This window comes from Haemorhous mexicanus, chromosome 9 (assembly GCF_027477595.1).
Source record: "Haemorhous mexicanus isolate bHaeMex1 chromosome 9, bHaeMex1.pri, whole genome shotgun sequence".
In the NCBI taxonomy this organism is placed as follows: Eukaryota; Metazoa; Chordata; class Aves; order Passeriformes; family Fringillidae; genus Haemorhous; species Haemorhous mexicanus.
The window spans coordinates 10387406-10410173 of record NC_082349.1 but is presented as its reverse complement, the minus strand read 5'-3'; the positions used below and the strand labels follow the sequence as shown (position 1 = coordinate 10410173).

The 22768-nt window shown below is 46.5% G+C and overlaps 1 protein-coding gene across 4 annotated transcripts in view; it reads left to right on the top strand.

The window, feature by feature from the left end:
* Nucleotides 1-16903: 16903 nt before the first annotated feature.
* RNF220 (ring finger protein 220) overlaps nt 16904-22768 on the top strand; it is a 213065-nt gene continuing 207200 nt past the window's right edge. For 2 of the 4 annotated variants that reach the window (XM_059853964.1, XM_059853961.1), the window contains exon 1: nt 16907-17594. In XM_059853964.1, coding sequence (XP_059709947.1) covers nt 16970-17594 — 625 coding nt within the window. In that variant the 5' untranslated portion in view covers nt 16907-16969. Of the gene's footprint in view, nt 17595-22768 lie in introns of all 4 variants that reach the window. The other 2 variants (XM_059853963.1, XM_059853962.1) reach the window with 2 other exon arrangements.

Sequence of the window (22768 nt, the reverse complement as noted above, 5' to 3'; positions counted from 1 at the left end):
CACTGAGTCTTGCACTGTGCCCTGCAAACATCCAGTTCACTGGGAATGAGCACCTACTGCCACTTCTTAAAGTCGGGCTGTGGGTTTTTAGACCAGGCTGCTCTGTGTGGACCTTTTTCTTCATGTGAGAGGCACAAGCCATCATTTTGGTGGCTCCAGGGAACAAGGCATCTTGCTTTGGTTGACAGAGACTATGGAGAGCAATAAAACTGCTCCATCCCCTGGACTGATTCACTGGTCAGCCCGTCAACATGCAGACAACCCACCACATGCTCAGAATTGAACCTTTGGGCCTTAAAGGCTACACCCTGGAGGAGCTCACTCCAGGTGAAAATCCTCCTACTCTTAATCAGTCTGTACCAATTGGGTGCAAAACATGCAAGTGCTTTGTCCTTTATCCACTGTGGTGCCCAGCTCTGACAGCTGTTTCACAGCTTCACAGAGTGCTGATGAGAGCACTCTCCTTGTCCTCCATCCTGCCCCTTCCCAGTCTCTTCTTAGTGCAAAAGCTCAATAGTCAACACTTGCAGCTAGCAGCAGTTTAGAGACCGCTTGTCCTTCCTGTCTGGCCCAAGATACCCCACTACAACCTAGGGTTAGAAATTACCTGTTTAGACTATATTCTATTTGATATGAATTGTTGAAGTGAGGTATAAACAGAAAACATGAGCTTCTCCAGATAAAGCTATTGTAATATTAAATATAGCCCTGATCTCTTAAAGGATCCAAACATTTCTCATCCCCTTGAGAAACTTCCTGTGGGAATAGCAGTCCTACACACCTAAAATGAGACCAAAAAATCTGCATTTGGAGGGAAAGGATCTACACAATTTGGCAGTGGATCCAGCAGGTTTCCCAGGGCTCTGGTAACAGCACAAAAGGGAAAGCCAGCAGGTGAGCATTAACGAGTCTGAATGACACATGCAGCCAGATTGTCTGCTTTGCTGACAATTGATGCCATCCCTACTACTGGAAAATCCTGTAAGCATGCTTACCTAATGCTCAGCAGCTTATTGCTTTGGATAGCCAGTTTCTTGTCATGGCTTACAGCTTTTGTGAGCTGGTGTAAAAAGGCTTGCTGTCCCCAAGTTTAGTGGTGGAGGCAGTCACTGCACAGCCAGAATGTGCCTCTCCAACAACTTTGTATGCTTTGGGATTCTGCAAAGTAGCAATTACCATTACATCTCACTGCTGAGCATCAAATACCAGACAAGGGAGAGAGAATCCCACAAACAAAACCTTCTGAACCAGGGGGAGCAGATGGATTTCCACAGATGTTCCTCTAAGCAGGACCACTAGGAGTCCAGGGCTGAGGTGTTTAAGTTGGACAATTTATTCTTATATCTCAAGGAAGAGTCAGTGGGGAGACTGGGAACAGCAGCCACCGGGCAGTGGAACCGTGCGGTTTAGGACAGCAGCCTTGGGGCAGGCAGAGGATGGCTGATGGCTAATCCAGGCAGGCAGGGACTGCAAGTAAAGATCTGCTACAGAAACAGTTGACAAACAGGGTGCTAGAGCACTCCCCTTGTTTCTGCTAATATTCCCTCTTCACTCTCACTCTCCATTTCTTTTCCTTTCACTCCTGAAGTGTCTCATAAGGTGGGACACGCAATTTGCCTCTCCTGGCAGAGGAGATATGACACAAGTGTGTGGTTTCACATCTTTACATCCTTCTTACATCCTCCACCTACAGTCAGAAGTACCCTGTAGCTGTAACGGGTAGGCAGAGTGGAGATGGCAGTGAGAGGAAGGAACAAGAAGAATCGGAGGCTGAGGCAGAGCATCACTGTGAATCATTGCAATTTCCTCTGATCCTGTTTTATCATTGGGGGTGGGAATGTAAAAGATGCAGAACCTGTGTGAACAAGGTCAAATTAAATCACATTTCCAGGCTGGGGAAATTACTTTTGCCTGCAGCAAGAGAGGTGCACAACACGAATGAAGGAGGGGAGGTTCATGCCACCAGGCATGCTGTATCCAGCTATTGCAAGACAGAAGGAATTTATAATTAGCCCACTGAAATATATCCCTGCAGGATTTCAGTGGAGGGAGGAATCATGCCAGTTGGATGTGTAACAGAAAGACCAACTGAGATCTGATTCCAAACCTTATGGGAGACAGCTCATCCTTATCTCAATGAACATGTGTTTCTGTCTAATGGGATGACATTACTCAACAGGGTCAACTACCCACATGCTCTGAAGACATAAGAGAGAGACACTGAACATCTCCAGGATAATTCAAACATGACAGCTTCAAGAACATAACTGGGAGAAAGACCCAGATGCTACTGAAGTTCAATATTTCCTACAAGAGCACACAAATTGTCAGGTCTGTTTAACACCTCTTGGTCAAACCTTACCACTCTCTCTCACTGTCACAGCCTGTGGAGGGAGAACAGTGCTGTGCATGGGTGGCTTGATGAACTGCTAGAAGTGTGGATGCAAAGGAGTCTCCTGAAAACCAGCCTAGAACACAGGACTGGAAGAAGTGACCTTTCACATATTTCACATACAACGGGGAGAAATTACAACATGCAGCCTGACTGGATATACAGGTACCTGGGAATTTGGGCATTTCCCTTAACCAGCTCACTGTCTCGCTGCTAACAAAGGAAAGTGGCTGACATGGTGAGTGCAGGTGAAGGCTCTCAGCTGTGAGATGCCCAGTTTGGGGTGTTGCCATCACATTTTTGAATTTTGACCAGAGTTAAAAATGCAGGAGTGTGGAGATGGACCAGACCTAGAGCTCACCTAATCCATGTCTTCTTACCCCTGGTGCCAGAAGCAAGAAACTTTGCAAGGGAAAACTACACCAACAGGACAGACATTCCCTGTGCCAGTTTCCTCTTCACACCAGCTGCTGGTCCAACCTGTGCTGTAAGGGCTTATACCTATTCCAAGTTTAATTGTTGTTATTTGCTCTTAAAATTCAAGCTATTCTTGTTATCTGAATAATTTTCTGAATTACAATAAGTTCTACCTTATTGATCCCATGGAGGGGTTGAGTCTGCAGGAAAACTGCAGAAGTAATAAGGTGTTCCTCCAACAGTCAAGGCAGGAATCTGAAGGGCCATGATTTGTGGGGCACTGTGACTGTGTGATGGGATATGAGGCATTTGAACTGGATGGCAGAAAAGGCTAGCTCAAGATAAAGCTGGGCCAAGGTAAAGAAATTTTGAGTGTATCAGTTTCTGAACAGGCTCGTGTCTGACAGAAAGCTGGCTTGTTGCATGTATTTGCTTGCTTTAAATAATTTACTGCTAGAGTAATGTGAGCTGGATTAAAGGACAAGAGAGGGGCAAGAAAACAGAATGGGAAATGCATGTGAGAAGTGACTTGTGAGAAAGACTGGTAGAAAGAAGACAGATATTTCTCAGAGGAAGATGGGTAATTTCCTGGGAGGGGAATAGTGACAGCCAGGCACCAAGCCCTGGAATTCAGCAGCAAGAGTTTATTTCTGTATGAAATTAAAAAAAAAAAAAAAAAAAAATCCAAAATTTTAAGAAGAGATTGTGAAAATGGGCACTGGAGTCAGGTTTGGTGACTGAGGTAAGGAAGAGCTGAAGCTCTGAAGTACATCAGCCTCTCAGAGAGGGAAGGGATGATCCTGAGGAGCGATGCTCAGCTGGGTCTGTAGCATCATCACCCTTCAGAGCTGAACTCTCTGCTGGGGCACCACATGTGGCAGGTTAGGCAGGTTGGGTGCTCATGGGCAGTGTGGCAGCCACAGGGATAGGCTTTCCTCGTGCCATGTGCCTGCTGGGGCCACACTGTCATGAGACAAGGATAGGGGGGTTCAGCATGGAAGTCCCAAGCCTGACCCAAATCCCCGGGGAGGGACTGGGTTAGGCAGAAATTCCTGCTCCCCCATCCTGCCACGGGAGGGATTTACTTTGCTGGAGAGGAAGCTTTGTACAGAGTGCTCTGCACAGCACAGAGGGGATGGAGAGGGAGAAAGATGTTTTGCTCTGCTCTCATCTGAACAGAGACTGGTTTGTATTTCAGCCAGGATTTTTCTCCCTTCAGCTTTAATCTCCAACTCCTGTTAGACAGATCAGTCTAGAGAAAGAAAGTATTTATTTATTTGGTTATTATTATTTTTTCTAGAGAGGAATACCATCTCGTTGGCATGACAACGGTGCTATGGGCCACCATAAACACTGGATCATTAGCACCAATGCATTGGGCCATTATGTAGGCTTGGCCATCAGCACGGCTAAGGTGTGTGAGTTTATGGTGCAATCCCATTCATGTGACAGCATGGGAATTATCACAGCAGTCACAGTAGTGAGCACTACAGCTGATGCTGAGGTCCAGCCTTATACAGAATTACTTACTGCATTGGCAGAAAGCATTTTTCCTTTGAAAGAAGGCACAAAGCATAGGATTGAAGTCACCCATGGTGTGTGGGCTGCCTCACATTTAATGCAGATCCTGGGATGGACCACAAACATCACAATACTCAGCACTTTAAACTCCTATACAACATCCATGTGTGTTATGCAGTATCATGAGAAAATGCACATGCATAAAAGCCACCAGGGTATTTTCTCCTAACAACAGGCAGCTCCCACCACTACAGATGTGCAGGGTGCTCAGCATGGCCCTGAATTACATGCACAATCTGTATATTCTTGGGAAAGAGCAACTTGTCTTCCTTTTTACTGTAAAGCCCCATTTCAGCTTATACATCTGTAGTAGATATTAATAACAATCATGCTGCACTTGGCTGCTGCAAACTCTGACTGATGAGAGCAGCCCTAACTCACACAAGTTTCCAATTGATTTTATCTCATGTTAAGCTCTAACTAATCACACCAGAGAGCTGCCTTAAAAGCTCACTGGATCTGTCCTGCTCAGGTTTGCTTGCCTGGTTAAAAGGGGAGGTGGGTGTTTTTTCCCATCCTCTGCTGAACTGCGCTTCCCTGCTGAACTGGGAAGGGAGGAGTAGCCTGGAGCCACAGGCCCAGGCTGTGAAGGTAGTGCTCCCCTGTCCCAGGCTATGCAGCTTGTTTGGGCCCCAAAACCAAACCCAACATTTTCCCTGTATTACAGTTACATCAAACACAAATAAATAAGATCAAAGCATTGCTCACCCCGTGCACTTTCCGTGGGCCAAAGTAGGAGCCACCACTCTGAACTGCTCTTGGACATGGCTCCAGCTTCCCCTGGCTTCTGTGGCACAGTTCAATAGCTCTGCCTTAGTTTTGCTTGATCCCATTAATGATAAAAATGGCAAACACATATGCGTTGCCTTTATAGCTATTTCACGCTTTGACATGATCCCGGGCAAGTTACCTATGCTGTCAGCGTGATGGATGGTGCACAGAAGGGGGGTTGGACAGGTGTAGCTCTTCTCACTGGGAAATATTTTTCCACACCATTAGCCTGTGGAACTCCTAGCAACAGGATATTGCTCAGAGAGGGATTAAAAAAAGAGTGGAGGCTTGTACAGAAAACAAGTGTCCAGTGCTGTAATCAAATTTTAGAAACAGTTGATAGAAAAGGGTGTTGCTGCATGCATGTGTTCAAATCACCCACTGTGGCTACCAGAGTTTTGGAGAAAACTTTCCTCAGGAGCCCACATCCCAGAAGTGCCTCTCTTAGGGCTCTAGCTGTGTTAGGCTTCAGCTGTAGAAATGATAATGTGGTTGATGTTCACATAAGAGCAGTCTTCCTAAAACAGTTCATACAGTTACTTGTCCAACATCTGCCATCCAGTGCACAACCTCTTTTTTGGAGAAGGAATTTTCCAAGGGGAAGGTTGTATAGGAAATGATACTGCAGGACAATGATATATAAAGAATACATGGTACTTGTTTGCGAAATCCCAGGCATGGTCTTCATTCTGCTGTAGAGATTCGGTGATGAGCAATGTTTAAAATTATACTGGCATCTTGCAGTGTGTTGTTATGAACAGCAAAACCAAGAGGTTCTTCTGTGTTAGTCAGCAGACTTTGGAAGAGATCTAGGTGATGGTGATGACAGTGATGCTGATAATGGCAATGGTGATGATGATGATTAACAAGAAGAAAATTAGTTTATCTCTCAGCCATTGAAAATTTTTGTAGGCTGAAGAAAATTTTCTTACTACTAGTCAGATGAGTCAACAAGTCATTTAAAAGACTGTTTTGTCATTCTGGGAAAACTAGTCACTGAGAGTGCGCCAGCTCTAAATTTCAGTTTTCTGGCAGATAGGATGATTTCAGCCCTGCCTCTGCCAGATTCTTCCTATGAAGAGAGAGGGCTCTGGCAGAGGGCAGCCACAGATGGCTCAGAAGATGAAGAGATCCCATATTAGCTCTCCTGAGCTCTGGGACAATCCTTACACCGACCACTAGAGTAAAGCCCAGATCAGCTGCTAAGACCAGAATAATGCTCCCAAACTCATAGGTCAATCTTCATCTCAGATGTCCTTGCTAATAGCATCAGAGTGAGACATGTCTAAGTGCAGAGCCTCCAAGCTCCTGTCCTCCTGGAGTGTAGCCACCAGCTTAGGGATGCTTAAACCAGGGCCACAGCTCTGACAAACCAGGGGATAAAATCATTTGGACAGCAGGGACTTGTGGCACTGGCAGCCCCGGCCAGCACCTCCTCCCCGGAGTGGCCGCTGTCGTAGCGGCGAGGGCAGGGTGGCGGTGGCACGCAGCTGAGACGCGCTGGCTGTAGCCAGCAGAGGGCATGGACATTACACACGGCAGCCAGCCACCCACACCCCGCTGGGAGCGACCGCCGCCTCCGAGACTTATTGCGAGAAAAAGTTTAGTTTTAATTAGTTAAGTAATTCGTGTGCCATCTTTCCACCGTCCACCCATACTGCAGATGAAGGGAGGCAAGGAATGGTCTGGGTCTAGCTGAAGGTGGTGATGGTGCCAGTGACTTCAGGACGTGGTTCCAGAACTGGAGAATTTCAGCACTTTCTTGAGGTGTCACTTTTTGGGGGACCGAATAGGGCACACCACAGGGCAGCTCCCAACAAATGCAACTCCCTGTCACAGGACCCCAGTGTGCTGCAGGTACACATGCAACACAGTCTGCCCGTTGCTTTCTGCAGTGGCTGCTTCAGCTTATCACATTTCTCAATCTCATTTTATACAATAGCAGCTAGAGGAGATAATGATGGGTGAGGGGGTCTTTTGTTTTAAGAATGCACACTGGTACTGTAAGAATTCAGCAGACTTCCAGTCAAGGCACTGTTCATAGTGGAATTTACATGTGTACTTGACTTTATGTATTATTAGTAATCCTATTGAAATCTGTATGTATGAAGTTAAGTGCATCCAATCAACCCTGTAGGTTCAGGATTGTATATATTAATTTAGACTTCAGTATTTAGAGCAGTGTTTGAAATGGGAAGGGACAGCACTGTGATAGCACGTAAAAATCTCAAATTTTGTTTTAATATTAAGTGAAAAAACCCCACAACTGGAGGTGTACCCTGTTACACTTAGAGATGAGCAATACAGTAAAAGTTAAATCAGATGTTCAAAGTTATTTTAAGGTCCAAATAATCAGTGTAGCATATATATTTCAGCGGAAAATTTTCCTATGGGCCTCTGTGCATATCACAGCTCCACAGTGGTGCAGGAGTCCATGTTTATGGATCCATTTTCAGGATCAAAATCCTCATTAGTAATACAGATTAATGGTAATTACAAATATAAATAACTTGAGTGTATCTTCTTATTTTCCTCTGAAGACATTGCTCACAAAAGCTAGCTAAATGCCAGATTTGTTCCCTGAATCCAAGCTGTATTAAGTTTGTGTGTGACGATGCAGTAACATAAAGTTAAATAAAGCTGCCTTTTTTTTCCAAGCCTCAAACACGGAGCTTGGTTCTCAGCTAGCATAAATTGGACACTGGCTCAGGATTCAGATCCCTTTTTCCATACTAAGAAACTGAAAGAGTAAAAAAAATTGCTTTTTGGCTAAGAACAAAAGAAAGAAGTTTAAATCTGAGGGATCATTTTTCATGATGTTGTAAGTATTGAAAATACAGCTTTATAATAAGAGCACTTTCTTTCCCCTGGAATTCTGTAATTTTGATGGTGAAGCTGTAGCACAAGCTGGGCTGTGACTGAATGTTTTCTCCAGGATCCCTGGGAGATAAGGGATGGTTTTTAATGTGGCTTCCTGAAGTGTGTCAAACTCTGGTGTTATTTAAAATGTGGCTCATCTACACTACCCTGTGGAATATTTACTGAAGTCCTGAACTGTTGATGCTTTTGGTGAGAAGCATGCTGCAAGACGAGTGCCTTGGAAATGTGTGTGGTGCCAACTAATTCAGGGTCCCCAGACAAAATGGCAGGACTCAGGTGTTGAGACATGTTTCTACGCACAGCCTGTGGGGTAGCTGTTTCCAGAGAGGTGTTTTAAATCACCCAGTGCAAAAAATATTTGTAACTTTGGTCAATCAGAGGGTAACTACAAGGTGTTATTGATGGGCAAAATACATGGACAATAATGTTTGCTCCAATTTGTGAGAGATTTTTACCTGGACTATCCAAATGCCAGTTTTTACACAAAGCAGAAAAGGAGTTCTGGAATCTGAGCCCACGCTTACCATCGTGCCTTGGCTGATCCATGGGAGAAGGCAGTGCTTGCTGCCTGCTTTGCCATCCTCCTTGCTCTTGCACATGGTGTGCAGGAAAGCAACAGTGGAGCAGATGCCTTGAAGGGAAGCAGGCTCTTTTTGGTGGATATCATCAGCCTTTGAGTAACTGAGCTGCAGGCTAGAGCAGGGAACAGGGCTTCTGGTGGTTGTGTCAAGAAAGTACATGAAGCTCCTTCACCAGGTGCTTTTTTCCTGAGTTCAGAAGCTTGAAATGCATATTGTTTAATTTTGAAATTAAAGTGTGAAAATAAGGAAGTTGTTTATTGTTGCTATTATTATTATTAACATTTCTAAAGATTTTATCATTCAAAAGTCATGCAAGCACTGTGTATCACACCTGTCTCTGAAATGCTGCAGGAAGGATGGGTGGGTTTCAGTGCAGCAAGAAGCAAACCACCATGATCTGCACTCACTTAAGGCCTGAGGACACGCTTTGTGTTGTGCCTGTGGACATTTTTATAGGGGCTGGTACATTCAGTGATTCTGGAGTAACAGGTAAAGCCAGCCCATATACTTTAGTGATGAGTCACTGCTTACACAAAAGTTGTTGGATGACACAAGCATGTGATCCCTCTTGCTGTCATACACAGAATACAGCCCAAGTGGTTGATGATGCTGACAGAGAGGACTTCTTTTTTTAATGTATGTCACATAGCACAATTGTATTTTGAAAATGCTAGTGCAGAGTTAGAGAAGAGCCACAAAATGCTGCCCATACTATTTTTAAGAACAACTTGGAATTATTTAGCAGTTGAAGAAAAAAACACGAAACATTTTGCTCTTGAGCAAAACAAATAAGTCTATTGGATCAATGTTTGGTGTACTTCACAAGAAACAACGAGACAAGTGTTTCTTTTGAGTCTCCATCTAAAACTGGCTCTTCCCTTTCCGATGACAGGCAGTTTTTGCTTGGGACACTCCTAGGATTGGCAGGGAAGTTGCCTGTGGCCGAGGTGGAGGGTGTGTGCAGAAGGGTTTGTGCAGAGCCGCGACGTGCATCCAGGAAACATTAAAATAGCAGTGTGAGTGCCGTGTGTGCGTGCCGCAGTTGGGAAACACTGGGAGTGTAAAGTCCCTAATTTGCTCTCTGGCTCTGCTGTGGCTGTCTAAGGCAAGTTTGGGGATGAAGCCTACCCCTGGAAATCATGCCCATCCCATGCCAGAAGATGCCGCAGGGTACGTGAGGGAAAGATGCCTCCCCATGGGCATCCCGAGGAGAGTCGACCGCCTCAGGGCCGGAAGGGTTCGGGGCTGCCCCGAAACGGGGAAGCTGCCGCCCGGGGGGCCCAGCAGCGTCCCGCTGCAATTTGGGAGGGAGCTGCACGGTGGAAAATATGACCGATGCCAGGCGGGTGGGCGAAGCCAGCACGGCGGGGCTGGGAGGAGAAGCGGCGCCCCTGGGAGAGGAGCAGCCCCCGACGCCCCGTTTGGGCATCTCCGGGGACCACGGCTGGCGGGCAGCCGGCGGGTGGGCGCCGGTCCTGGACTGCATTTCCCATACTGCCCGAGTGTCCTAATGTATGCAGTGCTCAGCCCGGCTCCGTGTGTGTGAGAGTGTATGTGTGCGTGTGTGTGTGTGTGCGCGCGTGTGTGCGTGTGTGTGTGCGGCGGGAGCCCCTCGGAGAGTGGAGGCTCATTCACTGATGAGAGCCGGCACTGAGAGGCAGCACTGCTCCTTCCCTCGCACCCCCGCCGCCTCCCGCGCTGCTACATGCGAGCGGCGGGCGGGCAGCGGGGCCAGCACGCCCGGGACTGCCCCGCTCCCCGCACGCCGCCAGCTCCGCGCAGCGCCCGCCGCCAGCCGCACCGTGAGTACCGGCCACCGCGCCCGCCCGGCCACACGCAAACTTTGCAGGGCAAGTTTCAACCCCCCCCTCCTACCTCTATCCCGGCCCCCGCGCCCTTTCCCTCTTCCTCCTTCTCCTTCCCCAGCGCCGGGGAAGCCGGGCAGCTCGGCGGCGGCAGGGAGCCGCGCCGGCCGCGGGGAGGGCCGGGTGGGTGGGGATCGGCATGGTAATGCCGAGGGGAAAGGCAGATAAAAGGGGGCCCCCCCGCACCCTCGGCGAGCCCCGAGCTGTCCGGATCCTCCCCCCCCGGTGGCTTTCCGAGGGGGACCGGTAGCCACCAGGGGGATCAGGTGCCGGGGACCGCCGCGGCAGCCCGGCTGGGGACCGCGCACGGCGAGGGGCAGCCCGGCCGGACCCGGAGACCGGCACAGATCCCTCGCTCCCAAATAGATAGCATTTTTTAAACTCTTTTTTTTCCTTTCTTTTTAATTCCGTATTTTTCGGTGGGGCAAGCCGGGCAGTTATTTCCTCGCTTCCCTCCGCTGCTCCCGGCGCTCGCTCTCTCCGCGGTCGCTCTGGGCAGCGACAATTTCATTTCATAGCAGCTGCAAAACAAAAACTTTTTTCAAAGGAAATAAACAGATCCACGCACACACCCAGGGGTTTGTTGGTTTGGGATTTTTGTTGTTTTTTGTTTATTTGTGGGTTTTTCCCTTTAAAATATACAAACTTAGTATTTTATTTTGCAATAAAAGTATCGGGGAGAAAAAAAATACAAAATACAAAAACCAACCAAAACCCAAAACACCCGCCAGGGTTTCTGTGCGTTCAAGCAACACTGCCCAGACAGTCATTTTATTTACTGCGAAGCTTTCATTTTTGCGATCGCGCAGTCCCCCGGGTGAACTTTACTTTTAAGCCATCCCCAAAATGCGCGATCCCCGCGCAAAGACCGATAATTTTTTTTTTTTTGACCACTCGTTGTTAAGTCGCACTTAGCTTAATTTTGGACGCGGCTGAAGTTTGTCCAACATCCTCGCCCCTCTTCGGGTCCTTCATCTCTAAAAGATTGCCGCCCTTGCCCCTGGCTGCTTCCAGGTAGGAACCAAGTGCCTGGATCTCACATGCGGTGTTGTTCTGGTTTTGTTATTGCAGATAAAACAAAGGTAGAGAGGAGGTTAAAATTGGCAGCGTTTTTCAACGAATGAGCTAAAATTACTCCACATATGAATGGCGTAACTTGGAAAGCCAGAAGAGGTGAAAGGAATTATCCCTGGTTTTGCTTTAGGTTCTTTAGAAAACTTTCTGGATCATCCAGCGATGCGATCGAGAAATTGCAGGATTTTTTCTTTTAACCAACAACCCCAGCTCTAGACCAGGGAAGTCTGTAAATAGGTTGCAAGCATGGAAAATAATTCTTCACCTTCAGATCTAAATACATAAAAACCATCTGGTTGACCACAATGAAATCATTAGGAACTGTCTACTTAAAGAGTTGTATTGAATGCTTATCCTTCCACACAGGAAATGTGTATGGTAAGTGATTGTTGCAATAAATCCAAACAACTCTGGGCATCTTCGCGTTTGATGATCTTTGTAACTCGGGTTTTAAAAAGGAAGAAAAAGTGGAGGGGTGGAAAGGCGACTTAACGGGCTGTACGGACAGGGCTGGCGGTGCCCCCTCCCGCTGCCCTCCCCGGGAGTGAATAATTCCCGAGGCGGCAGGAGAGGAGCGGCCCCAGCTACATCCCGATCGCCGCTTCCCGGCGGGACCCGCGGGGCCGGGCGGGAGCGAGCCGAGCCGAGCCGAGCCGGGCCGGGCCGGGCCGGGCCGGGCCGGGCCGGGCCGGGTCCTCAGCCCCGGCCCCGCCAGACACCTGTTTAATGCGCCGGCGGGGAGCGCGGAGCGGCGGGGCTTGGCGATGTTGGTAGGCTCCAGCGCGGGGCTCACCCCCGACGGATTTTATTTTATTTGGGTTTATTGAACAATCTCCTCGGGCGGGAGAGAAAACCCGGGGGCGGCGGGCGGTTGCCAGCCCGCTTGGCCGCCCGCGGGGGGCGTGAGGGGCCATGAGGGGCCGTGAGGGGCCGGTGCCCGGGGCCGGGGCGCGCCCGTCGCCCGCGCTGCCCGGCGGAGCGGGGCTGCCCCGGAGCGACACCGCCCGCGGTTTTCGTTCGGATTTCGCCACGTCGGGAGCGGGGCCGGGAATGCGGGCCGGGGGCGAAGCGGCAGCAGACCCACGGGTAGGCTGTGGGTTGGGATTTTTTTCTTTCTTTCTCTGTTTTCCTTTTCCTAAACCCCCGGCACTTCCTCCCTCCGGCAGCCGCCGCCGCGGGAGCGCCCTCCAGGCCCGGGGGCTTTTCCCCGCTTTTTTTTTTTTCTTAAAAAAAAAAAAAATAAATTAAAATGAAAAGAGGCTTATTTTTTTTTTCTCTGTAATTTTTGAAGAAGAAGTTTACAGCTAAACAGAAGCGGGGCGCAGTCCAGCGCCGGGACCGGGGCCACTCCGCCCGGCCCCGCCGCCGCCACCTCCGCTCACAGCGCTCCTAATTTCTTTCCTTTCCCCCTTAAACCGGTTTTCACGGCAGCTGTCCGTGTGTGCGGCTGCAGTTGGCATATTTCACGAGTAGGAAAAAAAAAATTAACTGTTTTTCCTTTGTATCTTAATCCAGTGATGAGAGCTCTCCTTTGTTGGCTTTCTAGCTTGCATTTGTTTTATTTATTATAAGGAAATCCAGTTTGGTTCAAATATATAATCCATTTGAGCACTTAAATCCCCAAACAGCTGGCATTATTTTGTTTTATAATCTTTGGCTTTTCTGCGCAGAGCATATTTCTAAATTCCTACTTGACATTTATGGGGAAAAACTTTTTAATGTAAATGGATACTGGGATTTTTTTTTTCCTGGGTATTTCCTAATTTACATGCATCATCAATTTTCCTGGATTTCTTAATGTTTTAATCTTTTTTCCTCCCCTATAGCTTGTTAATTAATTTTTTTTTCCCCAAGAAAACTTTTCTTTTTTTTTTTTTTTCCTGGAGGGAGAAAGACGTTAATTTGCCCCATTACTTTAATCTCTGGCATTTGGAAATGGTTGAGAGACCACAAAAATGCAACCTGTTGTAGAAACCAGAGTGGTGTGTTTTATTTATTTTAATCGATAGCAGAGAGGTGATTTAGTAATAGGAACTCTGAGTAACATTTAGTAAAAGATTTGCAGATCTGGTGGCTGCGTACGGGGTGTGCATGTGCTTGCATATGAGCGCGTTTCTTTGCAGGCTGATTAGCAAGTAGGTTTTACACTTATAACCAGTGGTCCCTGCTGTTTTCTCCACTTGGTGGGTGTTTGTGATGCCTGATAAATGCAGCTCTGTCATGGCTTCTCCTACTTTTATCAGACTTTCCTTTTAATTTATGCAGCACCATGCTACAACCTTTGTAAGCAGAGGATTCAAAACTAAGCCAGAGAGAACTGATTACTCCTTGTTTCTTGGTGAGAGATTTTTTTTGTTTATGGTTCAGAGCTAAAGGCTCTTGATACAATTTGCCTGGGTCATGGCGTGTTTAGCCTCGTTATTAGGAACATATATGATTACACAGGTAATTTGTGTACACCTCAAACAGGGTAGCTCTAAGAGCCAATAAGTATGCATATAGGTAGCCATAAAAAAAAACAAAACTAAAAAAATCAGTTAGTTTTCAGTATGTCCATCTAACCTTCATACTTGGTAGACAGTTTATATCGCTTCCTAGATTGATCTCCACACTCCCTCCCTCTACTCCTTGTTTAGTTAATTCAACAAAGACTTTTTGCAATCTGTTTGGAGTTTGTCTGATGCCGTGGAAAAGTAGCTGCTGATTTATTTGGTTGCTTTTCGATTTCTGTCTCTAGCCCGTCTTTTCTCCTCCTTTCAGCGGGGATGTCAGCTGTTATTACTTCCTATTGATCCCTTTGCAAAGTGAGAAGTGAACTAAAATTAATGTCAATTCCACTGCTCAGATCAATAGCTGGAGTTATTTTAATCTGGATTTGCGCGAGGTGCTAAATTAAAAAAAATCAGCATAGAGGCAGAAAAGTAGCAGCTCCTCACTCCACCTGTGCCCACTGCCTTCCCAGCACCCAAATGTTCCCTCCAGCTGATTACTCTGCAATCCATATTTTTTTAATTAAGGAGGTCAGTTAGTTTTCTTATTTTTGGGTTCTGTATTTAAACCTATGACGTTTTGACATTAGGAGTGTATTAACGATAGATTTTCATAATGACTGGTCCGCCGCAGCCTAATCTGTCCATGTTCCTGGGGGGTGGGGAGGTGCTGGGCCAGAAGGGAGCAGGAGAGAACGAAAAAGGAAGTGGGAGCTGAAAAAAAATTAAATTTGGCTGGCCGAGATATTGTAATGTGTTGATTTATTCCTGGTGTAATGAAGTTTGCAAACGAATAAACGGCCATAGTGATTCACAGTATCCTACAGGAGTGTCAAGTGTTGCGGCCAGATTACTAATTTATGAAATACATTTAACGTAATGGTGTGAAAGCACAAGTAAAAATAGAAAAGCAGGCAGAGGTGGTTGCCTTTTTTTTTTCCCCTGGAAATCTGTGTTTTTCTGTGATTGCTCAGTTTTGCTTCCATGTGAATGATAGTTTATTTCTGAGAACAGTGGCTTATTTGCATGCATCTCTTTGAATATATAATCACATGTGTGTATATATATATATATATATATATATATATATATATATATATATATATATATTTACATGGTAATATAATCCCCAAAAAACTCTGAATTTACCAGTGGCTGCAGTTTTCTGACCTCCAGATTTTGGTCAGTCTCATGTGGAGCAGCAGAGCAAGTGTACCCAGGACTGCAGTGCTGACCAGGCTGCCCTTGGCATCCCTCACTCTTCCTCTCCCCCTCACTGTCTGTGGCAAGAACTCAACGAGAAAGTTATTTAAAATTTGGAAGAGAGCAAATTCGTTAATGCGAGATACATAATCTGGTAATTTAGCAATGATGTCTGTAAGGATGAGTGCCAAATGAGGAAGCAGAGAGATGATGTCCACTCATCTTCACAATTCATAACAGTCAGTGGAGCGGCTGGTACAGGATGGGAGAGAGGAAATGCTATCACTGAACTGCATTAAAGCCCCAGACTGGATTTCATACACTTTGTTAACCTAGGCTCCCTCATTCATGGAGTACAAAAGGCACTCCATTAGGGAGACACTCTTTCACTAAGTTTTATTTGAGATGTTTGACCCTCTGGATTTAAGAGGCACAATTTGTAACAGCTTTTTATTATTATATGATTTTTCTGGCCCTTTGAGCTCCAGCGGCTAGTATATTGTTTCAAAGTTACAGTCCTTGTATTTTAAGCTGGGTTGTGGGCCCTGAATGGCAGGCGGCGGAAGCTTAAAAGAAAAGGCATGAGATTGATTGGGGGAGAAAATAACAACACAAAAAGGCACTGCGAACTGGGGGAGATAGAGAAAGAAGGATTTTCCCTTCTTTCACCCTGGGAGGGGGTTGTGGCTGGGTGGGTGGTTGCAGCGACCTGGGAGGCTCAGCAAGATGCGAGGCAGAAATTTTGTTAACATTTTCCTCTAAATGTTAATGGCACATCCAGGGCAGTTTACAAATCTACTTAAGAGTGAGTGCATTAGGAACTAAAATTACTGATCCGTCCTCTCTTGTCCCCAACCTGAAAGGCAGATGCTTGCAGAGATCAGATGGCAGAAGCACCCATTATGATTTTAAATATTGTCAGAGACGCCAGGCATTTTACTGGGGAAGTCTCTTCTCCTTTGGCTCTCAGGGAGCGCGTGTGCACGCGTGGGTGTTTGTGTGTTACACAAACCCACCGGGACAGCCACATTCCTACATTCCAGTGGTGGGCATACATATGTATGATGGTATCGAGTACTGTGTGTGCAAGCACACATTTACCCATATGTACTATGAGAGCGAGAGAAAATACCTGTCAGCCACGTACGTCTCAAGCATCGTGTACAGTTCTAACCGTATGTTGGTTCTACACCCACAACCCCCAAGCAAATAGCAGGGTGTGTGTATGCGGGGGTTTTCTTAAGTTTATTGCAGTTATGTATATGTGCCACTTGCCATATAAAATTCCACTTATAATTTGGAGTTACTATGTTAATTTTAGACTGAGTATTTTTTATTAGTGCATTATTAAATCTGCATGTTATTATGTTTGGTTTGCCTTTCATTCATCTCCACTGGATGATACCCTTTAACCTGGAGGGCCAGGGCTGACTCCACTAGTGTGTGAAGTTGTCTATTGATTTTCTTGAATGAGAACAGTGGCGCATCTCCGGCCGGTGGCTTGTAACACATGTGGCCACTCTGCTGCTGGAGCATCCCGGAGAAATGAGTGCAGAAACCTAATTGGCTGTGTTTTCTTTCCCTTTCTGTTTCCTTGCAGTGTTCAAAGGGTGATGATGCTCCAGTAATTTTCCCCGCTCCATTCCTAGGCATCGCTTTGCTTTCCTTCCGGGGAAGATCGTTCTGCTTGTGATCCTGCTGAGGAAAGAGTCTCCGATGGACTTACACCGGGCAGCATTCAAGATGGAGAACTCACCCTATCTCCCTAACCCACTGGCCTCCCCAGCACTGATGGTTCTCGCCTCCACTGCCGAAGCCAGCCGTGATGCTTCCATTCCCTGCCAGCAGCCGAGGCCTTTTGGGGTCCCTGTGTCAGCAGATAAAGACGTGCACATTCCCTTTACCAATGGCTCGTATACTTTTGCCTCCATGTATCACCGCCAAGGCGGGGTGCCGGGAGCATTTGCGAACCGTGACTTTCCTCCATCCTTGCTTCACCTTCACCCCCAGTTTGCACCCCCCAACCTGGACTGCACCCCGATCAGTATGTTGAACCACAGCGGTGTTGGGGCTTTCCGCCCTTTTGCATCCACTGAAGACCGGGAGAGCTACCAGTCAGCCTTTACGCCGGCCAAGCGCCTGAAGAACTGCCATGACACTGACTCACCCCATCTGCGCTTCTCGGACACTGATGGGAAGGAGTACGAGTTTGGCACACAGCTCCCCTCCAGCTCCCCTGGCTCCCTCAAAGTTGATGATACAGGGAAGAAGATATTTGCTGTTTCTGGCCTCATTTCTGACCGTGAGACCTCATCCAGTCCCGAAGACCGAAGTGACAGATGTAAGTACCTCTGTTGACTTGGTGGCTCTTTAATTGTGCCTTGTTGAGATACGCAACAGGTGATTGCCCCGCAGTGCTGTGAGACTTGCTGGAGGCAGAGGCAAAGCAGCCTTTCTTGCCTGCTGAGCTCAGCCATGCAATATTGCCTTGTTCTTCCAAAAGGATACTGACAGATTTTTAGGTGAAGTGCTCTTGAAGGAAAGTCGCCTTCCAGCACATAGCTGGAGAGGTGATGTTGACCTTGCAGAAAGCTGTCCATGCACCAGTGTGAGGCTGTAGGTGCTGGTACATGTATATGTGTAAACAGGGATGCAGCTGGAATGTGTAGCCAGGAACTTTCCCAAATCTTGCAGCAAGCATATGCCCCCTTCTTCTTTGGGTGTTTCTTTCTGACCTTTTCTTCATGCACACCAATTTTAGAGCAAATGCATTACCGACCGTCACGATTCATGCCTCAGCTTAGGACAAAAGTACCTTCTCCTCTGGATAACTTCACAATATTGTTGGCCACTCACTGATCTCCTTCTTTAAGAAAAATACAAATTGTTTTTACAATTCAGTAAGTTGTTGCATCATGTGCTTTCTCTGAGTGTTTCCCCCATTTTGGTGCCCATTGAAACGTGATATGCTCTTTCACAGGCAAGTTATTGGACTGAAGGAACCCGGTCCACTTATTCATGACTGTAACTCCCTGTTCCCCCATCACTTTGTCCCTTGTGGAGTTGCCTACACAGAGGGGCAGAGCTGTCTTCATGAAGGGCAGGCTTCCAGGTTTGCAGAGCTGGGAGGTGGCCCACGATGGGGAGTGGTCTGGGGTCAACAGAGTGTGGTGGTACCCCAAGGAAGAGCACTAACTTATGATTAGAGTTTTCCTGTGAACCCAGACATGTAATCAAGGAGTGAGTGGTTGGCTTTTCACATGGGCTCCTTTGTTCTGTTGAATTTTATTAATAGAAAACAATTTTATTATTGTTGTTGTTTTTATTATTACTTTTTTCTTTCAAACAAAAACCTGCTGCACCGTTGCTTCCTCTCCCTTTCAGACGTGATTTTTCTTCTCCCCTTTATGATACCAAGGAGAGTAATAGAGACATTGTGGCTCTCTCTCCCCTGTCGGCGCTGCTTCCTCAGGCTGTCTCCTTGAATTAGGCACTGTGCTAACTTACCGGCGCTAAAAGACATCTGCCTAAACCCAGCGTACCTTTTCAATAAAAGTCATCATAAAATCAACCTGCCTTTTAAATCCATCGCTCTTTGGTTTTGAAATATGCTGCAAGTGTGTCTTTTATTATCGGCATTTGCGAGGGTAGGACAATTCCCACTGATGGCAGGAGCCATGTATTTCTTGCAGTACCAGTGTGATCTCTTGTGTCTCTCCCCCTTCTCCTTCTGATCCACCCCCGACCGTGCTACTTTTTGTGCTGTAAGCTCCTTTCATTGTTCAGAATCTCCGCTCTCTCCTTTTGGGTCTGTAGGAAAAGTGGCTGTAGGTGGGAGCGCATGAGGATGTGTGGAAGCTGGTAATATAATTATCCATGGGGGAGGCAGGTGAGATGGCAAGGCTTAGAGACGTCTTTGTTGATGCTCTTTCCCTTATCAATATAACCTGGCTGGGAAAATGAAGCTTGCTCAAAAGTGTACTCTGAGGGATAGCGGCCGAGGAGAGGGTCCGCTGGCTAAGTGAATTTAGAGCACATCAGCTGCTATGGATCTTGCTGGCAAAATCCTGTCAGATACCCCATTTAAAGAAGTAAATCTGTTAAATGAATTAGACCACATGGAGCACAGCTGCGGACAGACAGACGCATCCACATCCATCGCCGTGCCTTGCCTTTGCCAAGAGCGTGTGCCGAACGCGGGTCCGCTCTTTCTGGGAGCAGACGGGGCTTTGCACAGACACAGGCAGGTTGACACCGAGTGCCAGTGCTGCTGCCAGGGCCTTGGCAGGGGACTTGCCAGGGAAAGGAAGCGGAATAAAAACTTTGCAGGCAGCTTGGGAAACTTGGGCAGAAGTGGAAGGTGTTTTGTTGTATTGTATTTGTTATGATGTTAAATTTCTTTAAGATGATTTTCTGCATGGTAGAGCAGAGCAAATGCAACATTCCTGATACTTCATCAACATTAAAATTTTTCTGTAACTACCAGGATGATGTACACTAAATACGTCTGTTGGCTCTGTATCATATTCCCATCACTTATAGGTACCGCACGATGGAAACTTCATTAAGACAGCGAGTTTATTTGGTGTGTGCATACACATGTATGGGTGTGTTTGCTGAAGGCTGAGAGCAAGTTGTGGAGCTTTTAGAGGATCCTAATGGTCTTTGATGCTGGCCATCAGAAATGACAATCTCCTGAAGTGAAGAATTTGAGAGATCACAGTTTGCAGATAGAATGGTGGTCCTCTTTTGCATTAGCATTTGCAGATACATTTTTGAAGCTTCTGTAGAAATGTGTACTTTAGGGGTTTGTTGTTTCTGAGAGTTTTGTGGATTCCTTTTGTAACTGTTACATATAACCCTCTGTAAAAACTGCCTACTTGTGCTCCTTATGGAGCAGGTAGGTGGCTGTAGCTTCAAGGTAAAAATGTAATTAGGCTTTTCTATGACTGCAAGGAAAAACTGTAAAATTTTCTTAGATCAGCAACACCTTCCCATGTCTAATGGGTGCTTTTCGGGTTTGCAGAGCTTCACTATTTTGGTGTATTTTTCAGATTGCTTAAAGGGTTTATGTTACATGGAAGCTGAATTACTATGATTGCCCTGTGTGGTCTTCTGTTCCACTGTACAGGAGCCTTTCTTGAATAGATCATTAAAATATTTGTTTCACCTCGTAGCTTAAATGGTGATTTTCTAGAGAAACTCCCTCCCCCACTTTTTTTTAAAAATTTAAAATGTAATCACTGAGTTTTAATTTCCCTGGAAAATAGGTTTTTGCTTGAAAGACTTTGCAAGAAAACAAAGATCAAAGTGAGACATTTGCACGTCAAGGAGTGTTTGGAAGGTGCTTATTTAGTCCTCTACAGCATGGGAGGAAAGTCACAGCCTGCTTTCACGGGTGGAAGAAATTCACAGAATTCAGTAAAATTATTTCTGATATGTTCCAGAGTATTCCAGATTGGCACCTGGCCCTGTAAGAGATATGTTCATGCAGTAGAGGTTGCTCAGCCCTTTGCATAAACCTTTCCTTACTTTTAAAGCAGAATGTTGCTTGGACCCATACCCTGCTTCCCACAAAGGGACATCTTTGGGGTGCTTTTGGGTGGGACTGCACTCTGTGTTAATCAGCAAACTGGGCTGAGATGCCTGCATTTAGGTAAATTGTCTCTTTCTGTAAAATGTGAGTGTTTAGGACATCCACAGTGATGGAGTATACAGGGAACATGTGGAAAAGTGGAGCCTTTCCAGGCATAAGCAGACATACCTTGTTCTGGATGGGCCCATTCCCTTAGGTGCTTATTGAGAAAAATAATGCCATTTGTTAGAGTTTAGGAGCTTCTTGTAAAGCATGTGTTAAAGGCACTGGAAGACATATTTTATGGGTTTGCTTTAATAAGCGTACAATAATTGAGATTCCTAGAAGGAGTGGAAATAAATGGCATGTTCCTTTCTGCAAAAGAGATCTATAGCCCTATTTTAAAATCAGAGGAAAAAAAAAAAGATTCCTGGTTTTTTTTACTTCTAATAAAACCTGTCTCAGTGTCCTTCAATCACATACCCAATTCCTGTAGCATTGCTTTCTCACAAAGTGGCAGGCAGAGGTTGGTGCCAAAGTGGGACCCCCTGGCAAAGGGGTGGACCTTGTCAGAGCAGAGACCTCTGCCATCCCTGCAGGGCAGCCTGTGCCCCCAGCCTCCCTGGGACCACAGAAGATGGTTTCCCATTACTGTCTGCTGCTTGGTCTCCGTCACGTGTTGTCTGTGACTAGTGGTGTGAAGGTGATCTTCTCCACCCTGGCCACTGGTTCAGTTTCCATCCTCTGGCCAGAGTCTGGCTCTCCAAGTCTCAGTTTCCCTGCTCCTGCTGGTGGCCATTGCCCAGCTCCTGCTGTGCCCAGGAGATGAACATTCGAGTTAGGAGCAGGCTGGGATCCTTGCTCATCCCTGAGGGTAGCAGGAGTGATTATATTAACATTATTTTGATTATTTGATTTTTGAAAATCATATTTCACCTTGGACATTGTTTGTGCTGCAACTGATTTCTTGTCTGCAGGAGTTGTGTGATGTATTTGTGAGCTCTTTGTTACACTTTGGTGTTTTAAAGAACATCTCTAGCATTGAGTTAGTTTTCCTTTTGAAACAACTGGTTTGTTATTGATCAAATGTAAATTGCACTTCAGGTGATGGACATCAGGGCTATGATGACCACAGCATGAATTCCTGAATAATGTGGTGCTTTGGAAATCAGATTGAGGGCTGTTTGTGCAGTCACCCACCCGCTCAGACCCGTGCTGGGATTTGTGTTGTGACCTATGAAGAGAGCTGTGTGTGTCTATGTACATGTGCTGGGGGAAGAAGGTTTTATTTTTTGTGGCAGAACAACGGATTGGAGGGAGAATGCACATGTCCACACATCCATTGCTCACAACCCTTCCCTCTGGGATGCACCACTTCCAAGGCTAGTAAAATTTGGGGTTTAATGTGAAGTGATGCTTTGTTGCTAATCATATTCAGCCACGATCATGGGAAATCTCAAGTTTAACTCCACTTGTGAAATAATGAAATAAATTGAGTGAAATGTTTCTTTCTGTCGTGCAGTGCCCTGCATGATGTAGGAGTGAAGAAGCAACATGGAGTTTTGGAAGGGCTGGGCAGGCAGATGGGCAGTACGGCCATGCATCCATCCCTGTTGCTCCACCAAATACACACCATCCTTGTGGAGTAAAGTGTGCTGCATGGAGGTCTTGAAGCATGCAGCAGTCACCTCCTTTTCCTGCTTTTCTGGCAACAACCTTCCCTCTCCCTCTGCAAACTGTTGCCGAGACTCCTTTCCGTGCTGTTCGGCTTAATTGTCTTGTCGGGATAAAGAAATGTTTGAACAGTTAAAAGTGGGGAAGGGCTGGATGGGAGCAGCCCCTGCCGGCTGCGGGGCCATCTGGTCTCCCTTGGATCTGCCGGTCTCCAGTTTATATTTCTCTTTCTGTTATTTGGGGCTATCTGGCGCACTCAGAATACC